This window comes from Cicer arietinum, chromosome 3 (genome assembly GCF_000331145.2).
Source record: "Cicer arietinum cultivar CDC Frontier isolate Library 1 chromosome 3, Cicar.CDCFrontier_v2.0, whole genome shotgun sequence".
Taxonomy (NCBI): Eukaryota; Viridiplantae; Streptophyta; class Magnoliopsida; order Fabales; family Fabaceae; genus Cicer; species Cicer arietinum.
In genome coordinates, this window is record NC_021162.2 from 48,806,644 (window position 1) to 48,834,375 (window position 27,732).

General features: G+C 30.0%; 1 protein-coding gene across 1 annotated transcript; it reads right to left on the minus strand.

Moving 5' to 3' along the window:
* On the minus strand, positions 1–25,804 carry LOC140919792 (uncharacterized). Its single transcript, XM_073366433.1, has 7 exons — positions 25,511–25,804; positions 16,593–16,751; positions 16,303–16,512; positions 16,117–16,209; positions 15,911–16,027; positions 15,517–15,823; positions 1–56 (listed from the first exon to the last, which is right to left on the minus strand). Exons 1-7 carry the CDS (start codon positions 25,802–25,804, stop codon positions 1–3), a joined length of 1,236 nt encoding a protein of 411 aa, XP_073222534.1.
* Positions 25,805–27,732: the final 1,928 nt, after the last annotated feature.

The window sequence follows — 27,732 nt, forward strand, 5'->3', positions numbered from 1 at the left end:
TCATTTTGTCAACAGACCTCCTCTAATACAAATCCACCAATGCTCAACATCAGACTCTGACATATAAACAATGAGGTCCACTTTGTGAGTGTCAGCACATTCCAAATATCTTCTCTAACTTCAACAACCACGCTTGTGCTTCGATTGGATCGTAACTGACCTAGAAAAGATGGTGGATTGTTCTTTTGAGATTCAGAAAGCCTACATATTGAGAGTCTACGACTGTTATCGATTCAACATTGGGTCCTCTCAAATGAAGAAGAGTCTTTGTCTATTCTCCATGGTTGTCGCTATCTAGCAGAGAGCCTCAACAAGTGTGTCATTCGTACTTCGCTTGTTACCCGTCATAAATATGCACATCCCCAATCAAGCACTGGGTTGGCCAGACCAAATATAATAGCATACAAAATGCATGACTATAACTAGCAATCCTATAAGTCCAAGATTTGATTTTTTTTTAAAATTAATAATAAAAATAAAGTAAAGTAAACCCACACCACAGTCCGATCAAGGTTCGAACTGGTTCTTATACCAAAAAAATGTAACACCTAGTTATGTGGGTATAACAATTGATGTAATAATGGAAAAAATACATGATGTAAAATAAATGATGTAAAATGGATAAATTATATATTAAATCGAATAATTTAACTCATAAAAAAATAGAATATTCTAATATCAATTTAATTTGAGAAAATTATTTTAATTACAAAATTGTACTTTGTGTTATAAACATTTGTACATGGTACATAAAAAATATATTGTTTTTACTGTTTTCCATATAAATCATTAAAAAACATATGAGATGTTGTTTAACCAATGATAACCAAATAAATATCTAATACTTTTTTTCTGAACTATATATGTTAACCAGAAGTGCTAGAAATACTGTACCTTACACATACTTGAATATTCACTCATTTATTAAATAAAATCAATGTAAAATTTATTCATTTAAATATATCTCATATAAAGTGATAAAATATATATAAATTTCACCTGAAATTCACCCTATAAAAAAAACAAGTATTAAAATAAGCTTGGAAATACAGAATTTCTAGCGTGCTAATTCAAATGGCCTGTCATTGTCTTGTTTTATTGTTAATTTAACAGTTCCTTGGTGTATCGAATGGTTGCTATGTTCTCTTAATATATATAAGATTAGACAACAACATACATCATGCATGCTATGTCGTTTCCATGCTATACAAATCTCAAAGGGTAAGCATGCTGTCAAAACTTTTGGTGTTTTCCCTTTTTCGACAATGAAATGAATAATAACGACAATAAAGTATATCTATTACAAAATAGTTATATATGGAAAAGATATATAATAATTGTGTCGTCACAACGATTAGTTTTTAATATTTTAAAATATTAAATCAATGCTAAACTTCTAATAAATCAATGCTAATTTTCTCTAGAGTAATTCTCTTTGTAGTCATTGATTTCACCGTTTTAATCGTCAAAATTAAAAAAATTTATTGAACAAATTAATTCTGCAAATTTTAAAAATAAATAAATGTTTAATAATTCATCAATTAAATCAAATTCAACTTAAAATGTTATAATTAATATGATATTTAACACTTGAAAAACATGTTGCCCCACTTCCACTCTTGTTCTTCTTCCTCCTTAATTGTCCTTAATTGAGGTGGTTTAGAGCTACTTTTAGGCACAAAATCACTCATATAAATCTATTTTTTCATTTCTACGTACATTTTAATTTTCTTTTATGTTTTGTTCATGATTTTTTCGTCTGAAGGCAACAATGTTTAGTTTATTGTCTTAGTTCAATGTTATTTAGTTTTTTGTCTTGTTGTGGTCTTCTTTTTGTTGAAATTGACAAGTCAACATTGATGTAATACATATTTAATCTATAAATTTCGCGTCGTCAATGTTAAAGCTTAAGAGACATGAGTATTCTGAATATTTTAATTTTATCATATTGGTATATTTTGTCACATATGTATGCATCTTTTTTATTTTATGCTATCAACTTAGGTGTTATGAGTCACTCATTAGTTTGTCTACTAATACATCTAATCACAAAGTTGTTATTTTGTTGGTTGATTTCTTGACAAATTTTAAGTATGTCACCGAATTCAGTGCAATTATTAACTCTTCCATTTAATTTGTTCTCTACCATGATACAATCAGTTTCGACGTGTAACTTATATTGTCAGGTGAACTACATGTCTTGCTTGATAGGGTCTTTTTCGAGCTCGAATTCAATCCTCCAAAGCTTCCTGAGATCTCTTGCTTGTTTCAAATGCAGAAGAAAGCTCGTTATCCCTAACATTTCTGATTTCAACGCCATCAAATCATCCAAAACCCAATTTTTGTATGAGTCGTTATGTTGTTGTTGCATGGGGTGATTAGTTTTAACATTATAATGCATATGGTGTTGGATCTTTTGTTGGAGGTATGTTGTAAATTTCAAACAAGAAGATGATGAAATTGATGATGATGAAGATTGCTCAAATAAATTCTAAAGCATGTGTATCACACTAAGATTTAGGTTTGATTCACTCCCCCAATCTATAAATATTGGATGCAAACGTGTTAAACGGAAATTTCCTTCAAAATAAAGTTCTTTCATTTACTTTTGTGCACTAGAGAAAAGAAAAAATGACTTAGAGATATTTTTGACAAAAATTTGACTCATGTAAACATGAAATTTGTCTTCTCCTTGTTGTCTCTAAAGTGTCTCTATTTATAGTGAAACTCATAACAGATACATTAAACTCAAGCATGGCAACCACTTGACCAAGTGATAAATTAAGTTATTTAATTTTGCTACATTAATATAGCTATTAGACAATTCCAAATACATTTTGGAATTTTCCCTCACAATCCCCACCATTTTCAAAATATATCCAAATCCCTTATTCCGAAAATCTCATGGTTTCAGATAAAGGTTTCTTACAATTTGAACCATTACTTAGTAAGTTATGTTTTCACTCATCCCTGAATAGATTGGTAGGCAAGCTTTGAATCAACCATTCATTAGGACAAGTGTGCATAACTCACACATGAAATCTTGGTACTATTGATCGAATGATGAAGATGACACATTTGATAAGGCATTGTGTCTCATATCCTTTTCATGATAATTTAAGAGTCAAGCCCTTGAACTCTATGAAACGACCCACTTCATTCTCATATAGGTAGACTATAAAAAAAAATGCACATATAATTATACATTCCAGCAAATATATACTATATATGTCCATTAAAAGGAGACCTCGTCCTATCTCTTTTATTTTATAGTCCAAGTACTTTTACCCTTTGGGATGTATCTATTGTCAAGTATTTCAATGACTCTAATAGTGTACTATCATCATTGAAATCAATACTTGATGCTACTCAATTGTGATTTGATCGTTTCCACCATTGATAATTATTTAGATCTGAGCGTGTATATATCACATCTCTAATGATGTATTCAACACCATGTCCTTCATCAAACCTTTTGTCAAAGGATTTGCAAGATTATTTTTAGTTCATACAAGTATTATGCATATCACTCTATTAAATCCTTTACATAGTTGTGTCTTAAACCAATATGTCTCAATATTTTATTATATATTTGGATATGTTTTTTTATAGTGTAGATTGACTATTACAATGTATGGATACTAGCGCCCTTGGCTTTGGTCAAATTGGTATCTCATACAACAAATCTCTTAGTCATCTAGCCTTTTTACTATTTAAAGCTAGAGAAATAAATTATGCAGTCATGGTGGTGTCGGTAATGCAAGTTTATTTCTTTGAACCCCAATAAACTGCACATCCACCAAGGTTGAAGATCCATCCGCTTGTTGAAACATGATCCTCAACATAAGCTACTCAACTAACATTTGTAGATCCTTCCAAAATTATAGGATATCCATTATAGATTAAACTATAGTTTAATTGTTCATTTCAAATATTTTAATATTTTATTAATAGCATGTTAGTGTTTTCTACTTAGATTGTTTATATACCAAATTAATCTTCCAACAACATATGATATATCAGGTCTGATACAAGTCATGACTTACATCAAGCATCTGACTACCTTTCAAATAATCTAGTTGTGCAATATGACATTCTTTATGTGGTTGTAAATTAACATTTTGCTCAAATGGGGTAGAAATATATTTACAATATAGTGAGATTGTGATAAACCAATATTTATACCATCTCTTATGATTTTAATTCTTAAAATCACATATGCTTCACCTAAATCTTTCATATCAAAATTTTTTATAAGAAAGCTTTAGTGTTTTCTACCTCATCTAAATTAGTGTCAAAGATTAACATATCATCCACATATAAACAAATCATAACATCATTTATATATTCTTAATAGTGTTGATCAACTATCACCAAACCATAACACTTTTTTCATTTAATCTCTTTACATTGTATCACATACAATTAATAAGCATCTAAATTATCACATACACAAACTTTTGTGTCATTCTATCTTTTACTATATTTAATAAGCATATCAATTTAAAATTCTAATTTCGTTTTCAATTATATAATACATTGAATGCATTAAATATATATTGCCACAAGCTAACAAAACAAGCTAACAAAACCTGATGATAAAAATTTCTCATAACCAAATATCATAAGGTGTGTCCAAACATGTATGTCATCTAGTCCTTAACAAATAAGAATTCATTTCATTTCTATTAAAGAAACCATTTCTTCATAGTTATATTATAACTAATACATGCATCATAAATTCTATTTGTTAATTCAAGTTTCATATTTAAATATGTTCTATGGTAAATCCAAATAAGTATCACAATAGAAAATAAACAATAAATAAAATCATTAAGATTTTCTATTAGTTTCTTCCATGAACATTTGTCAACTTACATAATTCAAAATAAATTCAAATCATTTTGAATAGCAAGGCAAGTAAGAAATAATTACTTTCATACTATCATGCACATATACTATGAGATCATCCATTCTAAATAAAAATAAAACTTTTTGGATGAACCAATTAAAATTCCATTTGATATTTACGAAAGTTAGTTACACTACTTTTATGATAAACTACTACATAAGCATGCATCATAAGTCAAACAGATGAATGCTAATAAAATCATATACTTGTTAGTATCAAAATATGAACTCGTTGTAGCCTTACAATTATGAGTATTTCATAAAATCATAGAAATTTAGAACCATAAAAACTTTATGATCTACGATCATGATAACTAACATCTACGCCAATTTTGTTTTCAAAATTAAAAGGTTCAATATAATTTCTACAACATATTATTATTCCAATTCTTGTGTTTCTTTTAGTCAACAATTTCAAAAAATAAGATTTGAAATCAAAATATTAGCAAGAGTCAAATCCATACAATGCCCCTAATAAAAATCAAGACATAAACTGATTTTCAAAATACCAACAAAAAAAATTCATGCATATATAAACCACAATAAATTATCATCAATTATATATGCTATCAAGTCAGCAACAAGGCATGCAATCTAAACAAATATACTATCTTTAGCTTAAATATGAATATCAAACATATCATATATTAATATAAATTAATTATGTACCTTTCGCCGTAACCATAAATATGTGATTGTTCATCTTTTTTAAAGAAGCAGTTATTGTTCAAAAATAAATTAAAACAAAAATCGAACCTAAAGATTATTGGATCTTTTGTTGGAGATATGTTGCAAATCTTGAATAAGAAGATGATGAAATTGCTGATGATGAAGATTGCACAAATAAATTTTAAAACGTGTGTATCACACTAAGTTTTAGGTTCGATTTGCCCCACCAATCTATACATATTGGATGCAAATGATTTAAACGGTGAATCAGAAAGAATAAAGTTCTTTCATTTACTTTCATGCGCTAGAGAAATGAAGAAATGACTCATAAATATTTTTGACAAAAGTTTGACTCAGGTAAATATGAAATTTGTAAATAAACTCATAAGAGATGCATTAAACCCAAACATTACAACTATTTGACCAAGTGATACATTAAGTTATTTAATTTTACTACATTAATATAGTTATTAGATAATTCTAAATATATTTTAGAAATTCCCTTAATATGATATATGTATTACGGATTTTTTTTTTAAAGATAACAAATTATAATGCATATGGTTATATGTATTATAATATTTAACTTGAATAGAGTCCGCAGCACCTTATTTTTCTTCTCTAAATACCACAAACTTTATACATATACACAAACTATTTAGGAAAGAAATCTATATCAAATAATTCTTTTTGACCCAAAAATAATAATTTAATTAATGTGGTTAAATTCTGGAAGCCTCGACTTTCAAAATTCAACTCTTATAGAAGCCGTTTGTTACGATTTTTTTCAAAATGATTTTTATATTATTTTTTCTTTTTGATATAATGTTTTTCCAAAAAATATAAATAAAGCTATAAATAGTATATTGGTTTAAATAATTTATCATAAAAAGTTATTTTAAGTATATTTTCTATTAGTTATAAATTTTTTGGATAATAAAATTTTTAAAAATAATTAAAATAAAAAACTATTTTGAGAAGGTATTCATAAAAAATATTCTCGAGAGATAGTTTTTTTTTTTAAATTATTATGTTGAAATTTATTATAATAAATATCTACTATTAAATGTAAACAAAAAATTATTCGATTAAAAAATAATTTCAAAATAACTTCTATTATTTTTAATTAAATTTAAATAAAAAAATTTACACAATAATTTCTATTTTTTTAATTTTATTTATTATGTATTGACAATATAAAAATTTATAATATCAGTATATCATAATTATTTATAAATATAATTTAAATCAGACATATTTATTAATTTAATAAGTGATTAAGTGAAAAAATAATTACACATATAACTATATGAATTAAATATATGTTTTTTATTGTTTTGTTTTATTTTATTAAAATGAAGATAGTGGCGCTGACATCATTACTTCGTCACGCTTAGATCACTCTCGTTCGATTTCGTTATTATTTTGTTTTGACTATATTATTTATATGCTATTTATGTGGTGATGAATAGTGAATGTGTTGTCCCTTTCGGTCAAGGGAAATCTGACAGCAAGTTTTTGCTTCAATCCCCATGAACCACTTTTCATTGTATATAATGTGGTCCTTATTTGCATGCAAATTACAAATTCTTGAATTAAGGGCAGAAAAATACATGAGTTTGATTGAGCTATTTTTGTCTAAATTTTAATTGATTAACTTTTTGTAGGTTGGATTGAGCTTTCCTTTCATGATTTTTCGATCAAATTCGAATTATACCAAATTGAATTGAGTTGGATTTGCTGATAGAAAAAAAAATATTTTTGCATTTATTTTAAAATATGTACTTAAATTTAAATATTTTATTATGTAAAAAAAGAATAAAATTATATTATAATATATCATTTAATATTTAAAATATATCAACAAACACAATAAAATAATTAAATTAGTGATAAATTCTCAAATATAATTTAAAAACAAAATTTTAATTATACATTAATAAAAAAAAAATATATATCACGTAAATGGATTGGATTCGCGGATTCAAAATATTAAATTTATTATCGAAATCAAACATAATTAAATTATAATGGATTGGTTAGTGGTAGACCCGAACTTAAACCATTTTAATCATTTAAATGATGGGATTCACAAATTTACTCGTATTTATAAATAGCTCTAATTAAGAATATCATCATACAATGAAGTTTTGAACGCGCCAACAGATCCCACCAGTGCAAATGGATGTGAAGATTAGAGTTGGATATACGATACTTCATTTCAAAATAAAATAAAAATTAGTCCAAAACATAAAGTATAAAAAAAGGTGTATTTACAAAAAAAAGTTTACACATCGTTTAATTATAATTATTTTATTTGCTAATCATATTAAATATTTTTTAAATCAAATATAATTATTAAATATTTTATTGATTTTTTTAAAATTTAAAAATAAAATAATTAAATTTAAATTCTGAATTAAATATATCAACTTTTTAATCTAATTTTTGTTTCTATTTTAAAACAGCAAAAATAGATTGCAACTAGCTAACAAATTATTTAACTAGTTGAGTATAACCAATGCCAACCTCAAGGGCAGATCCATAAATTTAATTGACGTTGGACTAATTTTTTTATAATATATTTTAAAACTTAATATAATTAATTAAACTACATATTCTAAAAATTAAAATAAAAAATTATAAAGAATAACTTATCCATTATTATTATTATTATTATTATTATTATTATTATTACTATTATTATTATTATTATCCTAAAATTCAAATGAAATTTTATAAAATAAAATAATAGCAAAATCAATGATGGAATAAAAGTCACGAATCATTATTTTTAATAAACAAACCATTAGTATTTAAACCAATTTCCTTGATTTGCCACGGAATTCATTCTACACAGTATGAATGGGAAAGTTAATTTTTGTACCCCAAATTAATTTTATATCCCAAATTGTTAAAACCTAAAATTGTCCCTCCAAATATCATTGACTGAATGTAAAAAAAAAATTACTTTAAAATCTCACCCTCTCAACTAAATTTCCGGTACTTAAAATTTTTCTATTAAAATTTGGTACACAAATATCCACTACCGGAAATTTTGTATTTCAAATTTTCGGTAGTACAATTATGTTATCAAAAATTTCACCACCAAATTTTCAGTAAAGTATTATAATACCGGAAATTTGTACTATGATTTTTTCGGTAGTTAGATTTCTATTACCGGAAATTAGAAAATTCCGATAGTTACATTTTCCTTATCGGAAATTTCAAATTTTTGAAATATCTGTAGTTACATTTATCATTGCGGAAATTTCAATTTTTTTAAATATCCGATAGTTATTTACTTAACCGAAAATATAAAAAATCTGACATGTTATTTATTTATTTATTTAATTTTTTTTTTATTTTGAAATAGGGATGAAAAAACACAACGGTTTTTTTTTATAATAATAATAATAACAACAATAATAATAGAGTAAATGATATTAATAAAATAAAATAAATTAAATTGAACAAACAAAATACATTAAATTAAAGAAAAAAATATCACAAATTGAAAAAAATACATTAAATTCAAATTTTATTATTATTATTTTTATTTATTAGATTGAGAAAAAAAAAAGGAGGAAGTTAGTATAATATAACAAGTCGTTTATTTTGACACATCTATATAACCACCTTCTTTTCTCCAATTTAATGTATGTTATTTTATTTTAATACTAAAATTTTGATTTTTTTATTATTTTTAATTTATTTAAAAAAATCAAAATACTATTAATAAAATAAAATATATTAAATTGAAGAAAAAAAATACATTAAATGGTTTAAATGTGCCAAAACAAATAATGTGTCCCTAATATTTTGCCAATAAAATAATAACATATTTTCTTAACAACTCCTTGCTATTTTTATTGCGAATATTTTATAAAATAACAACTTGTTTTCTTAACAATTCTCTCCTATTTTTATTCAAATCTAATAAATAAAAAAAATTAAATAATAATAAAAATAATAAAATATTGTTAATGTAATTAAAAAAATAATAAAAATATTTAAAAAAATATAAAATTTTAAAAATATAATTCACTTTACTTTATTATTATTATTATTATTACATTATTATTATTTTTATTAATACTATTTTATTTTATTATTTAATTTATTAATAATATTTTGTTTTTTAAAATATTGTAATAATTAATTTTTATTAAATAAACAGTTTTGTAATTGTAAAAATGAGAAGAAAAAAAATTTATAAACCTAATGCATGGTCGCATACTCGAAAAATTTCAATGAGTAATGAAATTTATGGTGAACATCCTGAAAATTTCCAATTTCCGGAAATTTTCGGTAGTTACAAATGAATATTTGAAATTTCCGAGAGTACCACTTGGAAATTTGAAATTTTCGGTATTGAAAATCAATACCGGATATTTCAAATTTCTGGGTGGTACAAAATTCCGGTATTGATTTATAACTACCGGAAATTTCATTTATCCTAAAATTTTCGGTAAAAAAAATAAGTCAACAACACTCACTTTTTCGGAAAACACAACTTGTGGGGTATGAGGAAACTTTTTTATTTTTACAGTTTTATTAAGGATATTTTGGATATTTCAAACATAAAATTTTTAAACGGGGGTATAGGGTTAATTGAGGGATACAAAAGACAACTTTCTATGTATGGTTATTGCTAAAGATTAAAAGCACATAAAGCCCAAGTTCCTTTGGATTGATTTTCTCTAGAAATAATGGATTTTATATCCTTCAATTAAATTTGTATTCTTATTTATAATATTTTGTCGCTTAAAATATTAAAATATTCTTATATGAATAATAAATATTAACATAAATTCGAATAATTTAGCATATCTCTTCATTCTCAAATTTTCAAAAATATTTTTTTTTTTTTTTTTTTTGAATTTCTCGAATAGGAAATTTTATTTTTGGTGAAGGAAAACGATTTTGGAACAATTTTTTACAATAAAATGAATAAAAATGAAAAGAGTAAAATTAAATTTTTTTTACACATTAAAAAGATAGAAATCTAATTAAGAGGATACAAAATTAAATTTTCTTTTTTATGGTACTAGTAAGATAAAAACGAACAGGTTTATTTTTCTTTTTCATGTCTATCATAAATATATTTTATATTAGACTTAATTGCAGTTTTAGTCTCTTTATCTTTACTGATTCACTAAATTAATCCTCCTATTTTAAAAGTCGATAATTTTGGTCCCTTTCTATAACTTTTTAACTAAAAAATGCAATGTAACATACTTTAAATAACGAGACATATGATACGGTGATATATAATGATTAATACTCATGAAAGTAGAATAAAGCACCGCAAAAGCTTAACTTTTAACTTCAAAAAATTTCTATATTTGTAATTTAATCAATGACAAGTGAATAATTAATGCATCTAGATAGTTCTATATCATGGAATTGTATTTCACGTTATTTAAAATATATCAAATCATCATTTTTTTAGTTCAAAAATCCGAGTGAAGGATGAAAACTATTGACATTTAAAATAAGATAATCAATTTCATTAATTGGTTAAAATAGAAGAGGCAAAACTGCAATTAAATATTTATATTATGACATTGATGAAGAAGAAGGGACTATGCTACCCTCTCATGTCCTGCCTGTAGCCCGAAGTAAGGTTATTAAGTAAATAATAATTTTTTGCTTGATAAAAATGTTTAATTTTAAGTTTTTTAAATTAAAACTAATAAAATATTATTTAAAATTAATGTTGTTTCAATAAATACTAAATAAATTAACTAAATTTCAATTGAAAAAGAAGTATTGTATAAAATCGATTATATGACTTTAATCAATGATTTTATATTTTAAAGAGTAAAACATGAATAAAAATTTAGTAATCTTACTCAAATACTATTATAAACTTTACAAGACCTGTTAAAATTCGCTTTAGACATATGTATACTTTGAGTCGGTCTTAGCTATAACATCTCGTGTTAGCAGTTATTTTTTTACAAGATGTTTTTCAATAGCATTGTTTATGTTTTGTGTGTTATTTGATAAATGTTCAGATACTTAGACATTAATAAATAAAAATAGTTAAAAATTGTTTTGTGAGTGTTTTACAACATCTAATCAATTAGGTCTTTTATGCAAATTGATTAGATTATTTAGCTAATTGATTATCGTGCAACTTTCTTTTTCTAATCAATTAAGTTATTAATCTTATCAACTAAATTAAATATGATTGTAACTAAATCCTTTTTTTTTTTGTTAACTCTTTTGGACTGATATTTAAATTTTAAATGTTAGTTTGTCATAAAAAACGAACCATAACCAATATATGGATCTATTGCAAATCAAGTGTACATATCACAAGACTTTCAATATCTATCAATATTTGGAATCAATCAATAACAAGAGAAAATATGAGAGCAGTGAATTGAGTTGAAAAACAATTTTTTTAATAATTTTTTTCTTCCTTATATTTTGAATAAAATTTGGATATCCTCTCGTTTGATAATAATTTCATTGTATTTTGAAAATATATTGTAAAATTGTTTCTTTTTCCATTAATGGTTATATCTTTGAAGACTTGACTGTACTAAGTTAGATTTGATAAGTTCAGAGTATAGTAAAAATTGACAGAAGTGTACTATGATGGCTATAAATCATTTGATTAGTGAAAAATTCTTCAAAGTTGAAGAAACTATACATAGCTACCAGGTCAAAAGTAAACTAGTCAAAATCAATTTGTTCATTTCTTTCCTTTCTTGCATCTTTGGTTGAAAGTTATTAGAGCATTTATTTGTTTCACAAAGGTTTTCATGAACTGTTTTTTGAGAACTCGAACAGGAAATGGGTACAAACATGGTGTGAAGTTATGAATGGGAAACTCACGTCACCTTGTATTTATAGGAAATTTGGCTCAAGAAAATGTGGGAGTAAACCCTAGTGTCTCATATAATACAACCTATGATTACCAAACATCATAGGACTCTTTAAGTGGTTGCACTAATGAGCCATGTGTCACTCACTGAAATGATAAACCATCAAGACACATCCTCATTATCATGAACGTGCGTCTTCTCAACTTTTCATCTTTAGCTTTGATGTACCAGCTCGCAAACATCAAACCATGACTATTCGTTTGATTTCATATTTGTCCTCATTCAAACTCACCCCAAGGATTTGATGATTCTCCAAATATGCATATCTAAGTCTAATGAAATTGCTCACTTGGGTTGATCTCGCTTCAACAATCGAGGATATCCTTACTTTGGCGCCGACAATTGTTTCTTATGAGGATAGAAATAAGACGCGAAAACTTTCACTACGCGAAAAAACGCATTTTACAGCGCTTTTTTTAAGCCATTTACAGTGCTTTTTCAAAAAAATAAGCGCTGTGGAATCGAGCGCTGTAAATGATACAACAGCGCTTTTAAAAAAGCGCTATAAAACATGTAAATACAACGCGCGCTTGTTATGCACATTTTACAGCGCTTCTTCACAAAAAAGCGTTGTAATATGCACCCCATTATATGAGTTATAGGTCTGCTTTTAGAGCGCTTTTTAACACAAGCGCTGTAAAATGCACACCCATAATTTCATATTATGGTCTGCATTTTACAGCGCTTTCTCAAAAAAGCGCTGTAATATGCCCACCCATAATTTCATATATGGGTGTGCATTTTACAGCGCTTTCTCAAAAAAGCGCTGTAAAATGCCCACCCATAATTTCATATTATAACCACCCCTACAGCCAAAAAAAGGCAGCAGACCTCAAAAATTGGAGGTTAATAGGGCTGCCAAACTACAAAGGCTGGAGGGTAATAAAGCTGCAAAACTTGCAGCAACAAAAAATCTGGATCGGGGAAAATCGGTCGCTGCTGCTGCTGCTCCTAATAAAAGTCAGCCACGCCTTGGTAAATACGGGGCGTGTCTTGACATCCAAATAAAAAGGAACATGGGCAGCAGCAACGATTCGCCCATTGTACAAATGAATCAAGACATCTTTGGAGATGAGTATATTGAGTACCTCGAAAAGGAGCAAATGTACGATCTTCTCGAACATAAGGAGCTGAGTGTTACTGTAATCAGCTTGTACATAAGGTAAAAAATACTTTTAATTGCATTTATTTGTAATTAATTAAATGTATTGGTAATTAATCTAGTTTAAAATTTTCATTGAAGGTTTTTGTACGAGAAGGTCGTGTGCACGAGGAAACTGTCAAATAAATACTCATTCTTGTCTCCGCATAAGATGTCGATGTTCAAACTCGATCCAGACAATGTAAAACACTACATTGTAGATATGTTTTTAAGAAATAAAGAAAGTGATAAATTGTTCTTGGCACCATATAATTCAGGGTACGTAATTTTATCTTTTTTAATTGATGAGAATTTAATTTATTAGTTGTCTATAAACAAAATTGCTTAACCAATTTTTTGTTGTTGTAGGGCACATTGGGTGCTATTTGCAATCAATGCGGTCTCTGAAGTGATATACTATTTGGATCCCGTGCACGGCGATTACACCAATCACCCCGGAATAAAGAATATGCTCGACACGTAAGTAATATTCATTTATTTCTTACATATATATATTTATATATATATATATATAAATATATATATGTAAGAAATAAATGAATATTACTTACGTGTCGAGCATATTCTTTATTCCGGGGTGATTGGTGTAATCGCCGTGCACGGGATCCAAATAGTATATCACTTCAGAGACCGCATTGATTGCAAATAGCACCCAATGTGCCCTACAACAACAAAAAATTGGTTAAGCAATTTTGTTTATAGACAACTAATAAATTAAATTCTCATCAATTAAAAAAGATAAAATTACGTACCCTGAATTATATGGTGCCAAGAACAATTTATCACTTTCTTTATTTCTTAAAAACATATCTACAATGTAGTGTTTTACATTGTCTGGATCGAGTTTGAACATCGACATCTTATGCGGAGACAAGAATGAGTATTTATTTGACAGTTTCCTCGTGCACACGACCTTCTCGTACAAAAACCTTCAATGAAAATTTTAAACTAGATTAATTACCAATACATTTAATTAATTACAAATAAATGCAATTAAAAGTATTTTTTACCTTATGTACAAGCTGATTACAGTAACACTCAGCTCCTTATGTTCGAGAAGATCGTACATTTGCTCCTTTTCGAGGTATTCAATATACTCATCTCCAAAGATGTCTTGATTCATTTGTACAATGGGCGAATCGTTGCTGCTGCCCATGTTCCTTTTTATTTGGATGTCAAGACACGCCCCGTATTTACCAAGGCGTGGCTGACTTTTATTAGGAGCAGCAGCAGCAGCGACCGATTTTCCCCGATCCAGATTTTTTGTTGCTGCAAGTTTTGCAGCTTTATTACCCTCCAGCCTTTGTAGTTTGGCAGCCCTATTAACCTCCAATTTTTGAGGTCTGCTGCCTTTTTTTGGCTGTAGGGGTGGTTTATTTATTTGGACCTACAAAAATGAGGTAAAATGTTAGTTTATTGAATCTGAAAAAATAAAAAACCTTAGGCAATAAATGTGACAAACCTTTTCGGGAGATGTAACTGATTTGTCCTTGGGAATCTTTTTTTCGAGGGCAACAAGGTGTGTGGGCCATGCCACGTAACTGCCAATAGCGTCGCTTAAGAACTTCATATCTCCATCGTTGTCCGGTATGGGCAACGGTGCAGTTGGTTCGAAAGCAACCGTAGGCGATACTTTGACATGGCCCGCGGGGATCGGAATATTGTGCAATACTTCTCCCGAAGTATTGTGCAATATTCCTTTTCCCACCTTCCGTTGAGTCGGCGAGGACAAGTATAGGACACATGTAGTGACACCCTACATCAATAGTTAAAACATAAGTACAGTTAATATATAAGTTTGTTTAATACATAAGTAATTACATAAGCAAGTAAGTAGTAAGTAATTAATTACCTCGGGAATACTCTTCAAACCGACGTTGCAACTCCCGGTTTCACTCTCCATTTGTATTTCAGGTTGGAGCTGAACCGGAAGTTGCTTGTCTTTATTCGTATTCACCAAGAGTGCCACTTGCTCCGATAAGATTCTGAGCTTCTCTAATACTTCCTCGTTGGAAGGTTTTTGGCGCTTCTCTTGAGGAAAAAAGCTTTTGGGAGTTACGCCAAATCCTTTCCCCCTCACTCGACCGGAATACTCAGGGACATTAAACACTTTCCCAAGAATGTCCCTGCACGTATCCTTGTTGCCCTCTTGAGTTTCAGAACTTTGTTCAATAGTTTCCTAAAATACATGTAACATTAAAAAGATAAGTTCAATAGCATTTTTAAAATACAATATTAAAAAATATTAAAGTGATAATATACTTACACAAAGTTCTACAACTTTCTTGACATTTTCATTATCAACCACTCCTTCTTTGTTAACACGCGCTTCCTTCCATAAGATATGACGACCCAAGGGTTGATCGGCTTGGGTGTCTTTTCTCTATTCGTTAAAATCATAAACAAAATAATACAAATTAGTTACACACTATAGTTTATAATACAAATTACAAGTGATGTTTAATTACTTACAATTTTTTGTTCAAGGCGTGCATATCCCATACGTGATTTCTTGTATGGGTGTTTTGGGTTGCTTGCCCGTTCGCGATTTGCCGTACTAATATTCTATATAAAAAAAAAATTGCAATTGTGTAAAAATTTAAAATACGCTACGAATATGAATAATAAAACACAAATGCTAATAAATTAATAACTTACGACAAACGCCGGGTCAGAACGTTTGGAAACAAATGCACTCCATTCATCCTTTGATATATAATGTTGATATATCTTTGGAGGTTCAGCATTTGTGTTTCCTTCTCTATCTTTTAGATAGAAATTTGAGAGATGGGATCTAAATCCACGATGGATTTTCCCAGCAACTCTCAAAACATATGACTTTCGTTCCTCATCAAGAACAAAAGTGGTCTGCAATGAAAACAATTATAAGTAATGTATTTTACAGAAAAAAAATTATAAATGACAAAAGAGTAGATCAAAATATTTACTTGAATGTCATTCCAGATGATATCTTTGGCATCCTTCAACGCCTTATCTCTCCAGTTGTCTATTGTTATTGGGACATTTTGACGAACAACAGCCCCAATGTAGCTTACAAACATGGAGCTGTTGGGGTCAACTGGCTGACCACTCTCGTTCCAGCCAACCTAATAAACTCATATAGTAAGTACATGCCCTAAACCCTAAAAAAAGATAAAAAAACACACAGCAAACAGAGTATATATAGTATACCTCAAATTTAATGCCACTGCTCCGTGCTTTAATCACCCTTTGCATGATAGTTGCACCACGTTTGACTTCTTTTTCGTAAGTCTTAGAGGTGCCAACTTCTTCATTTTGAACTTCTAAATCTTTGTTTGTATCCATTTAACTACAACAAGTTCAACATGCACTTTAGTATAACATCAACAAGCTCAACATGGATCATGCATTATTATAAACAAACTCAACATGTATCAGTATATCTTAAAAAAGCTCAACATGCATTCTAATGATTACAAAAATTTAATAACATCAATACCTGAATAATGATGGTTCGAAGAAAGACGAAATGCAAAGAAAAGAGGGTTTGCAGAAAGTTCACAGAAATATGGTTCACAGAAATACGGTTTGAAGAAATACGTAATGAGGGTTACGTATTTCAATGAAAATATATTGTGTGAAATGGGAGAGATGATCTTGGATGGAAATAAGGTTCGAAATGAAGGAGATGATCGTGGAAATAAGGTTCGTAATGGACGGGATGATAGGGTTTGCAAAAGAAGAGAAGAACGATGAAGGTTGAGATGATAGTGAAGTTTACGTAATGAAGAGGAAACTGAAGAGGTAACTGTTATATATACGTAACCCTTTTACAGCGCTTTTTATAAGCCTTTTACAGCGCTTCTTTTGCAAAGCGCTCTAAAAGGCTTCTTTAGTTAAATTTTTAAAAGGCTCTTTTTACAGCGCTTTTCCCAAAAAGCGCTGTAAAAGACCTCCGTGTGTTATTATGATATATATGAATGCCTTTTACAGCGCTTTTACACATAAGCGCTCTAAAATGTCTCTTTATGTTAATTTTAAAAGGCTCTTTTACAGCGCTTTTCCCAAATAAGCGCTGTAAAAGACCTCCGTGTGTTATTATGTTATATGAATGTTTTTTAAAGCCTTTTACAGCGCTTTTACACATAAGCGCTCTAAAATGTCTCTTTATGTTAATTTTAAAAGGCTCTTTTACAGCGTTTTTCCCAAATAAGCGCTGTAAAAGACCTCCGTGTGTTATTATGTTATATGAATGTTTTTGTGTTTTGTTATGTTATGTTATTTTTGTGTTTTTGGGGATTCCCATGATGCGTACAAGGTGTTTGAAGAAATGGGTTTGTGTCTGATGTTTTTGTTAACAATGTGTTTTTGGGGATTCCCATGATGCGTACAAGGTGTTTGAAGAAATGGGTTTGTGTCTGATGTTTTTTGGATTCCCATGATGCGTACAACATGTTGCGAAAAATGGGTTTGTGTCTGATGTTTTTGTTAACAATGTGTTTTTGGGGATTCCCATGATGCGTACAAGGTGTTTGAAGAAATGGGTTTGTGTCTGATGTTTTTTGGATTCCCATGATGCGTACAAGGTGTTTGAAGAAATTAGGTGTCTGACGAATATTATTTTTAAAGCTTTTTTACAGCGCTTTGTCAAATAAGCGCTGTAAAATGTCTTTATTTTATTTTTGTGTTTGGTTTATTTGGGTTGGGATGACAATAAAAACATTTTTATCATTGTTTATTGGATTAAAAATATTGTTATTATTGTCTTTATCACAATACTTTAGGAGATGATGAATTATTAGAAATGAGAACTTCTGAAGAATCTATATATATATGCACTGAGCAAAAGAGAATCTCTCTATTCAGTTCAGTTCAGTTCATGTAAATTACTAATTTATATTCAGTTCAGTTCATGTAAATCAAGCTAAATATAAAACACTCATTGTTACATGAACTTGGTATAAAACACTCAAATCAAGCTAAATATAAGCAGAAAATAAATTAATCAGAAAATAAATTAATCAGAACTTAGTATAAAACACTCAATTCAGATTACATGCATATTTACAATAACACAGTTCAGATTACATGCATAGCTTATATAAAACAATTAAACATATACATTAAGATGCCCTTCTTCTTTTCCTGGTGACATTCACATTTGTTTGTCCATTTACAATACGAAACGATGGATTAATCCAAATTCCCTCATCATGATCATCTCTAAGATATAAACCATCATCAGTTGAATCAATTTCATGTGGTTGTTGTGATGTTGCAAATAAAAGATCATTACCAACATCTTCATCATTATTGTTATCATCACTTATTTTATTGGTCGATAGGACAACAAACCATTTATCATTAGAAGGATCAGTGACATAAAACACTTGTTGAGCTTGCGACGCTAAAATAAAAGGCTCGTCTTTGTATCCCACCCTATTAAAATCGACAAGCAAGAATCCTGACTCATCAATCCGAACGCCATTATTATTATCGACCCACTTGCAACCAAATATGGGAACACGAAACATTGTGTAGTCTAACTCCCATATGCGCTCGATAACCCCAAAATATGATAGATTTGCATATATTGGGTTTTTGTCTTTTGCACTTGAGACATGCATCGCTTCAGCTACGAGAGTGACTCCACTATTTTGCATAGTGGTCTGATCATCTTGTTCTTTGGTATAAAATGTGTAGCCGTTAATAACATAACCAGTGTAAGAAAAGACATGTAAGCTCGGACCATTTGCTAGCCACCTCAATCTATTTGAAATTGATCCGGGGTCTATATCAAATTTTGACATTATGTGATTTTTTAACCATGTTACAAAACTTCGATTGTGCTCTCGAGTTATCCAATTTTGATTCCTATTCATGTTCAAACGAGATAACTGATCAATGTGTATTGTAACATACGGTTGAACCTCATCATCATTGTGCAGAACATACAATTGTGCCTGCTCCCATTCTGTCCTTGATATAGTCAGTAGTCTCCTTCCAGTTATCCCTTCTCCTGATAGTCTTCCCGAATGACGAGACATGGGAAGCCCTATGGATTCAACATTGGACAGATATTCAGTACAAAATTCAGCAGCCTCTTCAACAATGTATCGTTCAGCAATACAACCTTCTGGTCGACTTCTACTTTTTACGTACCCTTTTAATATTTTCATATATCGTTCTATCGGATACATCCATCTCATATAAGCTGGCCCACAAAGTTGTGTCTCCTTAACCAGATGAACAGTAAGGTGAACCATTATATCAAAAAACGATGGTGGGAAATACATTTCAAGCTCACACAAAGTAACAACAATTTCCCTCTGCAATGTCGGTAATTTCTGAGGGTCGATCACTTTACTACAAATTTCCCTGAAGAAGAAACATAATCTAGTTAAGGCTAGTCGAACTTTTTCAGGTAAAATGGAACGTATACCTATTGGTAGCAAATGCTCCATTATAATATGACAATCATGGGTCTTCAAACCTTTTAACTTGAGGTCTTTCATACAAACCAAATTTTTAATGTTCGAAGAGTATCCTTCTGGAACTTTAACTTCGTGTAGAAATTTACATAAAACAATTTTTTCCTTTCTAGATAGAGTATGAGCGGCTGGAGGTAGATATGTGCGATTTCCTTTCTTTACTGGAGCCAGTTCATTTCTTATTCCCATATCGACCAAGTCCAATCTTGCATTGACGCCATCTTTAGACTTTCCTGGAACATTGAGTAACGTACCAATAACACTTTCAAATACATTTTTCTCAATATGCATCACATCGAGGAAATGTCTTACATACAATGACTTCCAATATGGCAATTCAAAGAAAATTGACTTTTTCTTCCACCCAGTTTTCACCAGCTCTCCCGCAAAAGGTTTGCCAAATTTATTGGTCAAACCTTGTACTTTTTCAAGTATTTGATATCCAGTCGGTGCTAAAGGAGCTTTACCTTCCTCTGATTTTCCATTGAATGCATTTCTCCACCCACGATACTGATGACTATAAGGTAAAAATCTACGATGTCCAAGAAACACATTCTTCTTACAATGTTTCAACCGCATCCAATTTGTACTCTCTTCACATATAGGACATGCACACTGACCTTTAATGCTATATCCTGATAAATTACCATATGCTGGAAAATCATTAATTGTGCCGAACAACATAGCCCTCAAATTGAAACACTTTTTCCTATACCCATCATAAACTTCCACACCTGTCTCCCACATACTTTTTAAATTTTCGATTAGAGGAGTCAAGTATACGTCGATATCATTCCCCGGTTGTTTGGGTCCAGAAATTAACAGAGACAACATCATAAACTTACGCTTCATACATAACCATGGAGGTAGGTTATATATTACCAAAATCACAGGCCACGTGCTATGTGAGATGCTTTGAAGACCATGTGGATTCATTCCATCAGTAGAAAGTGCAAGTCTTAGATTTCTTGACTCTATCCCGAATTCAGGATACTCGTGATCAATTTTTGCCCATTGTGGGGAATCTGCAGGGTGTCGAAACATTCCATCTCTAATTCTTTCATCTGCATGCCATGTCAAGTGTTTTGAATCTTCTTCACTGCGATACATGCGCCTAAATCTTGGTATTATAGGAAAATACCACACGACTTTTGCTGGAGTAGATTCTTTCTTCTTATATCGAGAGACATTGCATTTCGGACACGCCTTAAGTAGTTCATATTCGTTTCGAAATAAAATGCAATCGTTAGGACACGCATGAATCCTTTCGTAACTCATTCCAATAGAACACAAAATCCGTTTAGCCTCGTAGGTTCGACTGGGAAGTTCATTATCATCTGGCAACATATCTTTTATGAGTGTTAATAATTCTGTAAAGCTTTTATCAGACCATCCATTACTCGCTTTTAAGTTGTACAACTTTAATATCGCTGACAGTCTTGTGAATTTAGTACAACCATTATATAATTCTTTCTCTGCATCACTCAACAAACTTTCAAACATTTTAGGACAATCTCGAAGATCTTCTTCAACTGCTTTTGCAATCTCATCAACTCGGTCCGGCTCATATGTATCTGTATCGAAGTCAGTTGAAGCATATGTCGAACTATTCTCAAAATTAATGTTTCCTTTTTTTTTCTCACCATGTCTTATCCAACATGTGTAGCTTTGATCAATTCCATTACATACTAGATGTCCTTCTAATTCATCTTCTCTAACACATTTTCCAAAACAACATTTTAAACAAGGACAAACTACTCTATTTGGATCTTTTGCATTCTTCACTGCAAACTCAACAAACTCCTTCACTCCAATTTCATACTCTTTTGACAATCGATTGGCTGAAATCCATTTCCTATCCATATTATACCACCTATATAAATGCAGTAACAAAAATAATAAGCTTTCAAAACATATCAACAAGTTTCAAAAAGAAACCAATATCAACTAACAATTTCAAAACAGAACAGATCATGTGGTATGAGTTTTTGACAATTTTTGACAATTTCAAAACATAACAGATCATGTGTAAAAGAGATTTAATATATATAAGATGGCCGCACAGTACGTAGAGGATATTAGGGTTCCCAACGTATATAATTATTTGAAAGATGTAGAGGATATGAGGGTTTCCAACGTATATAATTATTTGAAAGATGTAGAGGATATGAGGGTTTCCAACGTATATAATTATTTGAAAGATGTAGAGGATATGAGGGTTTCCAACGTATATAATTATTTGAAAGATGTAGAGGATATGAGGGTTTCCAACGTATATAATTATTTGAAAGATGCAGTTTACAACGCTTGTGAAAAAAGCGCTGTAATAGGTAGTTAAATTCAATGAAAGCGCATGTATTTTACAGCGCTTGTGAAAAAAGCGCTGTAATAGGTAGTTCAAATATTTGGAAGCACATGTATTTTACAGCAGCTTGTGAAAAAAGCGTTGTAACTGATACGCGAAAGCGCTTCATTTTACAGTGCTTTTTTGACAAGCGTTGTAAAAGCCTTATAACGTTATGCGCAAACGTTATATGACCTATTACAGCGCTTGTTTTATAGCGCTTGTCATCAAAAGCGCTGTAAAAGGTTCCGTTATTTTTAAAATATAATTACAACAGCGCTTGTGTTTAGCAAGCGCTGTAAAATGGGCGCTGTTAAATGTCATTTTTGGCGTAGTGTTTTAAGCTAAATTATTCTTTTGGTTTGATATTTTCCGTTAGATTTATTTTTAAAAAAAAAAGTTAAGTGTGAACTACATATCACTTTTGTTTATTGGTTCGGTTATCTGAGTCATTTATATAAAAGGCAAAATTAGGATTTCAAGACACATTTTTTCTTTTTCTCTTCTTTTATCTTCTATTTCTTCTTACCAAAGAGACAAATTGCAAGTCTTAAGGCTAGATGCTTGAAACCAAAAACAACAAACAAACTAAACCATGAATGATACAACATCAAAATGTTAGTGATAAAGTAAATAAAGAGTAAACATATAGAGTGAAACATAATCAACATTGAACACCATTATCAAATAAATCAAGGTATGCAAGCTTTAGATTCTAACAAAAATATACATACTGCAAATTGAATGTATTTGGTTTCACTGTAAAGAGAGACAAAAGTGAAGAGAGGGTCAACAGTGAGGATGAGGGAGGGGGAGGAAGAGAAGAAGAAAAAGAAGGGGAAATGTGACACATATGATACATTTAGTGGCTTTTTGAAGAAAATTAACGGAAAAAGACTAAAGTGGTTGACATAACAATAGTTAAAGGATCAAAACGGAACAAATAAATTAATTAAGGGACCAAAACAAAATCTAACCAAAAGAGTAATTTAGTAAAACTTCTAATAATTCACCACCTAATACAAGTCATCACCTCGTCTTCACGAGACTAAACACTTGGTGGAAACTGTTCTAGATCGGCTGAAGGCTCATTCCCGTTGTGGATTCTCATAAGACTATCCACACTATCTATGTCTCACTAGCAGTATGGGACCATTCAACCCCTCTTTATCAGATACAATTTGATCAAGATCATGTGGTGATCAACTAAATACAGTGTGAATCACTCAATGATCACAACATGTAAATCACCTCATTACACTAAAGGACAATAATCTCTGGTAAAATGACAATTGTCTCGAGTGAAATAGACACATATTCAATAGTAACAAAACCTATCACCCACGTCACTCAAAAATTTATCGAAGTGTTTGAAGCTAAAACATCCCCACTATGGAGCCCATCACCATCCACCGCATATTTAGGAAGGCTAAATAGCATTTATGGTCATTTATTTTAATTTCAGTTAACGTTTTAGTCATTTATCTTCTTTTTTTTAGCAAAAATTCATCAAAATTTTCAAACAAAACCCATAAAATTAATTATCATCTTCAAAATAATGCAAATTTCATCAAATTCATAATTTAAATCATTAAATAAACACATTTTTTCATACTTTATTGGATGAATGTGATGTTGTTGGAGATGAAAATATGAGTTTATTTGAATATTTGAGTTATGCATTTGATAAAATTTGCATTATATTGAAGATGATAATTAATTTTATGAATTTTGTTTGAAAATTTTGATGAATTTTTTGAATTTTTGTAAAAAAAAAAAAAGATAACATTGATGATATTTTAAAACATAAAAGATCAAATTGTCACTTAAAATTAAAATAAAGGATCAAATCGAGAAGAGGAAAAAAAATATAAACGACTAAAACGTTAATTGAAATTAAGTTAAGGAACTGCAGGTACTGTTTAACCTATTTAGGAATAATGGTGAGAAGAGAATATATTTTTAAAATATGGATGACAAAAAATACTACCTTCATTTTTTTTAATTGTTTTTTCAGCCATTACCTTCGTTTCTACATAAGACTAATGGTTAATTCATATAAATTAAGAAAATTTGTAAGATTTACTTAGTAGTATTACATTTATTAATAAGTTATAATATTATTTCAAATTTATCCTTACAAGAGAGTAAAAGTTTTTTTTTATTCAGTTTTCAATTCTCAAAAGATATAAAGTTTATCTTCATCATTACGATATTTATTTTTATTAAAAAAATAAATAAGAGTGTTTTTATAATAATAATAATAATAATAATAATTTTGTTACTCACACCTCTATTTTTACTACCCGCACCCCTAAATTTTTTTTAAAAAAAGGAAATACCTAAAATGTCCTTGTCTGTTTATAATATTTTTAACCTTAACCTCTCATTCATTATATCTTCATGTTCAACCCTAACATTTCTTTCTATCTTCATCTTCTACCACACACTCATATTCATCATTTTATCTCACACTCCCTTCTCCTTCTTCCTCCATTTTTAACAACTTCAAGCATCCTTATTGCTTCTCATTTACATTTGGTATGCATCCATCTTGATGATGTTGTTGTTCTTTTTCTTTCTTTATTTATTTATTTATTTATTTATTTATAATATGTAGTTTTGTTCTTGTTGAATTCACGTAGTCTTGTTTTGTTGAAACTATTTTTTTAGGCAAACCCAAAAACATACGTGAACTCAGTTTGCTCACACAAACTCATGAAGCCCAAAAACCTACGCGAACTAAGTTCACACGTGAGCTCAGTTGACGCAGGCTTCTGCAAACTCAGTTCACGTAGGTTTCTGGGGTTTCTGAGTTTGCAAACGTGAACTCAATTCACGTAGGTATTTGGGCTTATTGAGTTTCCGTACGCAAATTGAGGTCACGTAGGTACCTAAGCTTGCATAAAAAACCATTTTACGTAGATTTCTATGTTTTGATTATGATTATGATATGGTTATGCATATATCGTGTGCACTATGTTTACTGACAGAACATATCGATTTATAATTAATGATACTGTTAATGATGAGGGTCATCGTGTTAGACCAAATGCTTCTGCAAAGGCTCAGTGTATTGAAGAGCAGCAAGAAGTGCAACAGGAGAGGCGAGCACGACTGGAACAACGACGATTACAGCAGCAACAATCACAACATGATGCCCAACAGGAAGAGGAGACCCAACAAGAAAGCAACCACAACATGAGGCCCAACAAGAGCACATAGATGAACCTCCATAGGTTGATAGATATCCTGGTGATTCGGTTGACAAGTTTGTCCTTAGGACATTTGGTGATTGTGTGGCCACTCGACTTTGGGGTGACGTGGTAATCTTCTCGATCATATTAAATTTTTAAAAGAAGTTGTGATTGAACATGAAAAGGTTGAACAATTGGTTAAAAGCTCATGATTATATTCATTGCTAAAATGCAGTTACAAAATGATCAACAAAGTGATCATTTCTGCTTTCGTAGAGAGATGGTGTCGAGACACCAACTGCTTCCATCTTCCAATTAGGGAGATGACGTTTACTCTGGATGATGTCTCCTCTTTGTTGCATATACTCATCACCGATGCATTCTTTAGTGTTAATGTATTTAACAAGGATGACAATGCAAATTTATTAGCTAAACTTCTCAGAGTTACTGAGGTTGCTGCTTATGTTGAGTTTAATGTCACGCGGACAACTACAATTTGATTTACTTGGTTATTTGAAGTATACCATAAGCGTTGTCGTGATCAACATTGGCAGATGGCTGCGGTGACATTTCTATTATTTTCAGTTGGTTGCACCCTATTCAACGATAAGAGTGCCTTCGCAGTTAACGTTTGTCTATCTAAAGTGCTTCTAAGACCTAAACGCATGTGGAGATACACATGGGTGTTGCTGCTCTTCTTACCTATATGAAAATCTCCGAGAAGCGAGTATGCATCATACCATAACAGTTTCTAGGTATCTGACACTCTTACAGATAAACTCTATGTTATTTTATTGTGTTGATAATCTATATTATTCTAAATTAATGATATGTTATTTTATATGTTCAAGAATTTGAGTCTATGAGCATTTCCCGACATTATGTGTAGATTGATTTAGACCCTCTCCTAGATATATGGAGGACAACCCTAAAGCACTTTGATGGAAGCCAAAAAGGAATAAGAATTTGGTTGTTCCGTTTAGGAAAGCTCTTGACGAGATTGATGTTTATCAGATATGTTGGATAACATAGGAAGAGAACCGAATGAGGAGACCGTTTGAGGATGTTTCTTTATTTAGAGGGTGGATACGTTGGGGTCCAAAGATGTATGCTCCTCTTCTAGATAAGATATAGGGTAAATACGGTCATGTCCAAACCATTCATGGTTCACCTTTAGAGATAGTACGTCAAACGACCACACTAGAGGAAATGGACATAATGTTTATGCAATATGTTGTGCATGTAGTTAATGTTGGCGCGGTTGTACATGGACTTGCAGACTGCGCGAACAATTACATGGAGTGGTTTCACAAGATTTTTCATTTATACGTCATTTGTAGAAAATCAGTCCATGTAGGTCATTCGATTGTCAAACCTGTCGACGATGGTTCAGTTGAACTAACAGTAAATTTATTCAAATTTATGACATAACTAAGTTAGTTAGTCATCTATTGTTTTAACTAAATTATTTAATGTATTTTTTAATGCATCGTCGAACAATACAAATTACAGAAGAGCTTATTGATCGTCAATTGGTATTACCTGATGGCATTGAACTCTTCAATGAGTTAATGGTGATGTAACGAACTCAAATGGGTGGTGGAAGAGATTGCACAGACGTAGTATCATACGTAGGAGACATAGAGGGACTTAGGCATTATTTTGCGAATATTTTGGATATGTACTATTTTGAGAATATTTCAGTTATGTAAAATATTTTGAATTTGTGTAATACTGATTTTGACAATTTATAACAACCATTATATTTGAATTCATAACAATTTTAAATATCAACTATTCAATTTACAATATATTCATTTATAGTGCGTGGAAATATCTGCAACCAATGTTGCGTGTGACAATTGTAAATAAACTCCCATTGTCGTACTTCTTCAGTGCAATTTTTTTCCACAAATTACTTGCTGGTAGTATAGGAGAATCTCACTTTAAGTAAACCTGTTAAAATCAATAATTTATTAAAATATAAAATTAAAAAAAAAGTTGATAAAATTAAATTTAAATATCACAACTAATACATGCACGAAATGACAGTTCTTAACAAATATAATAATAA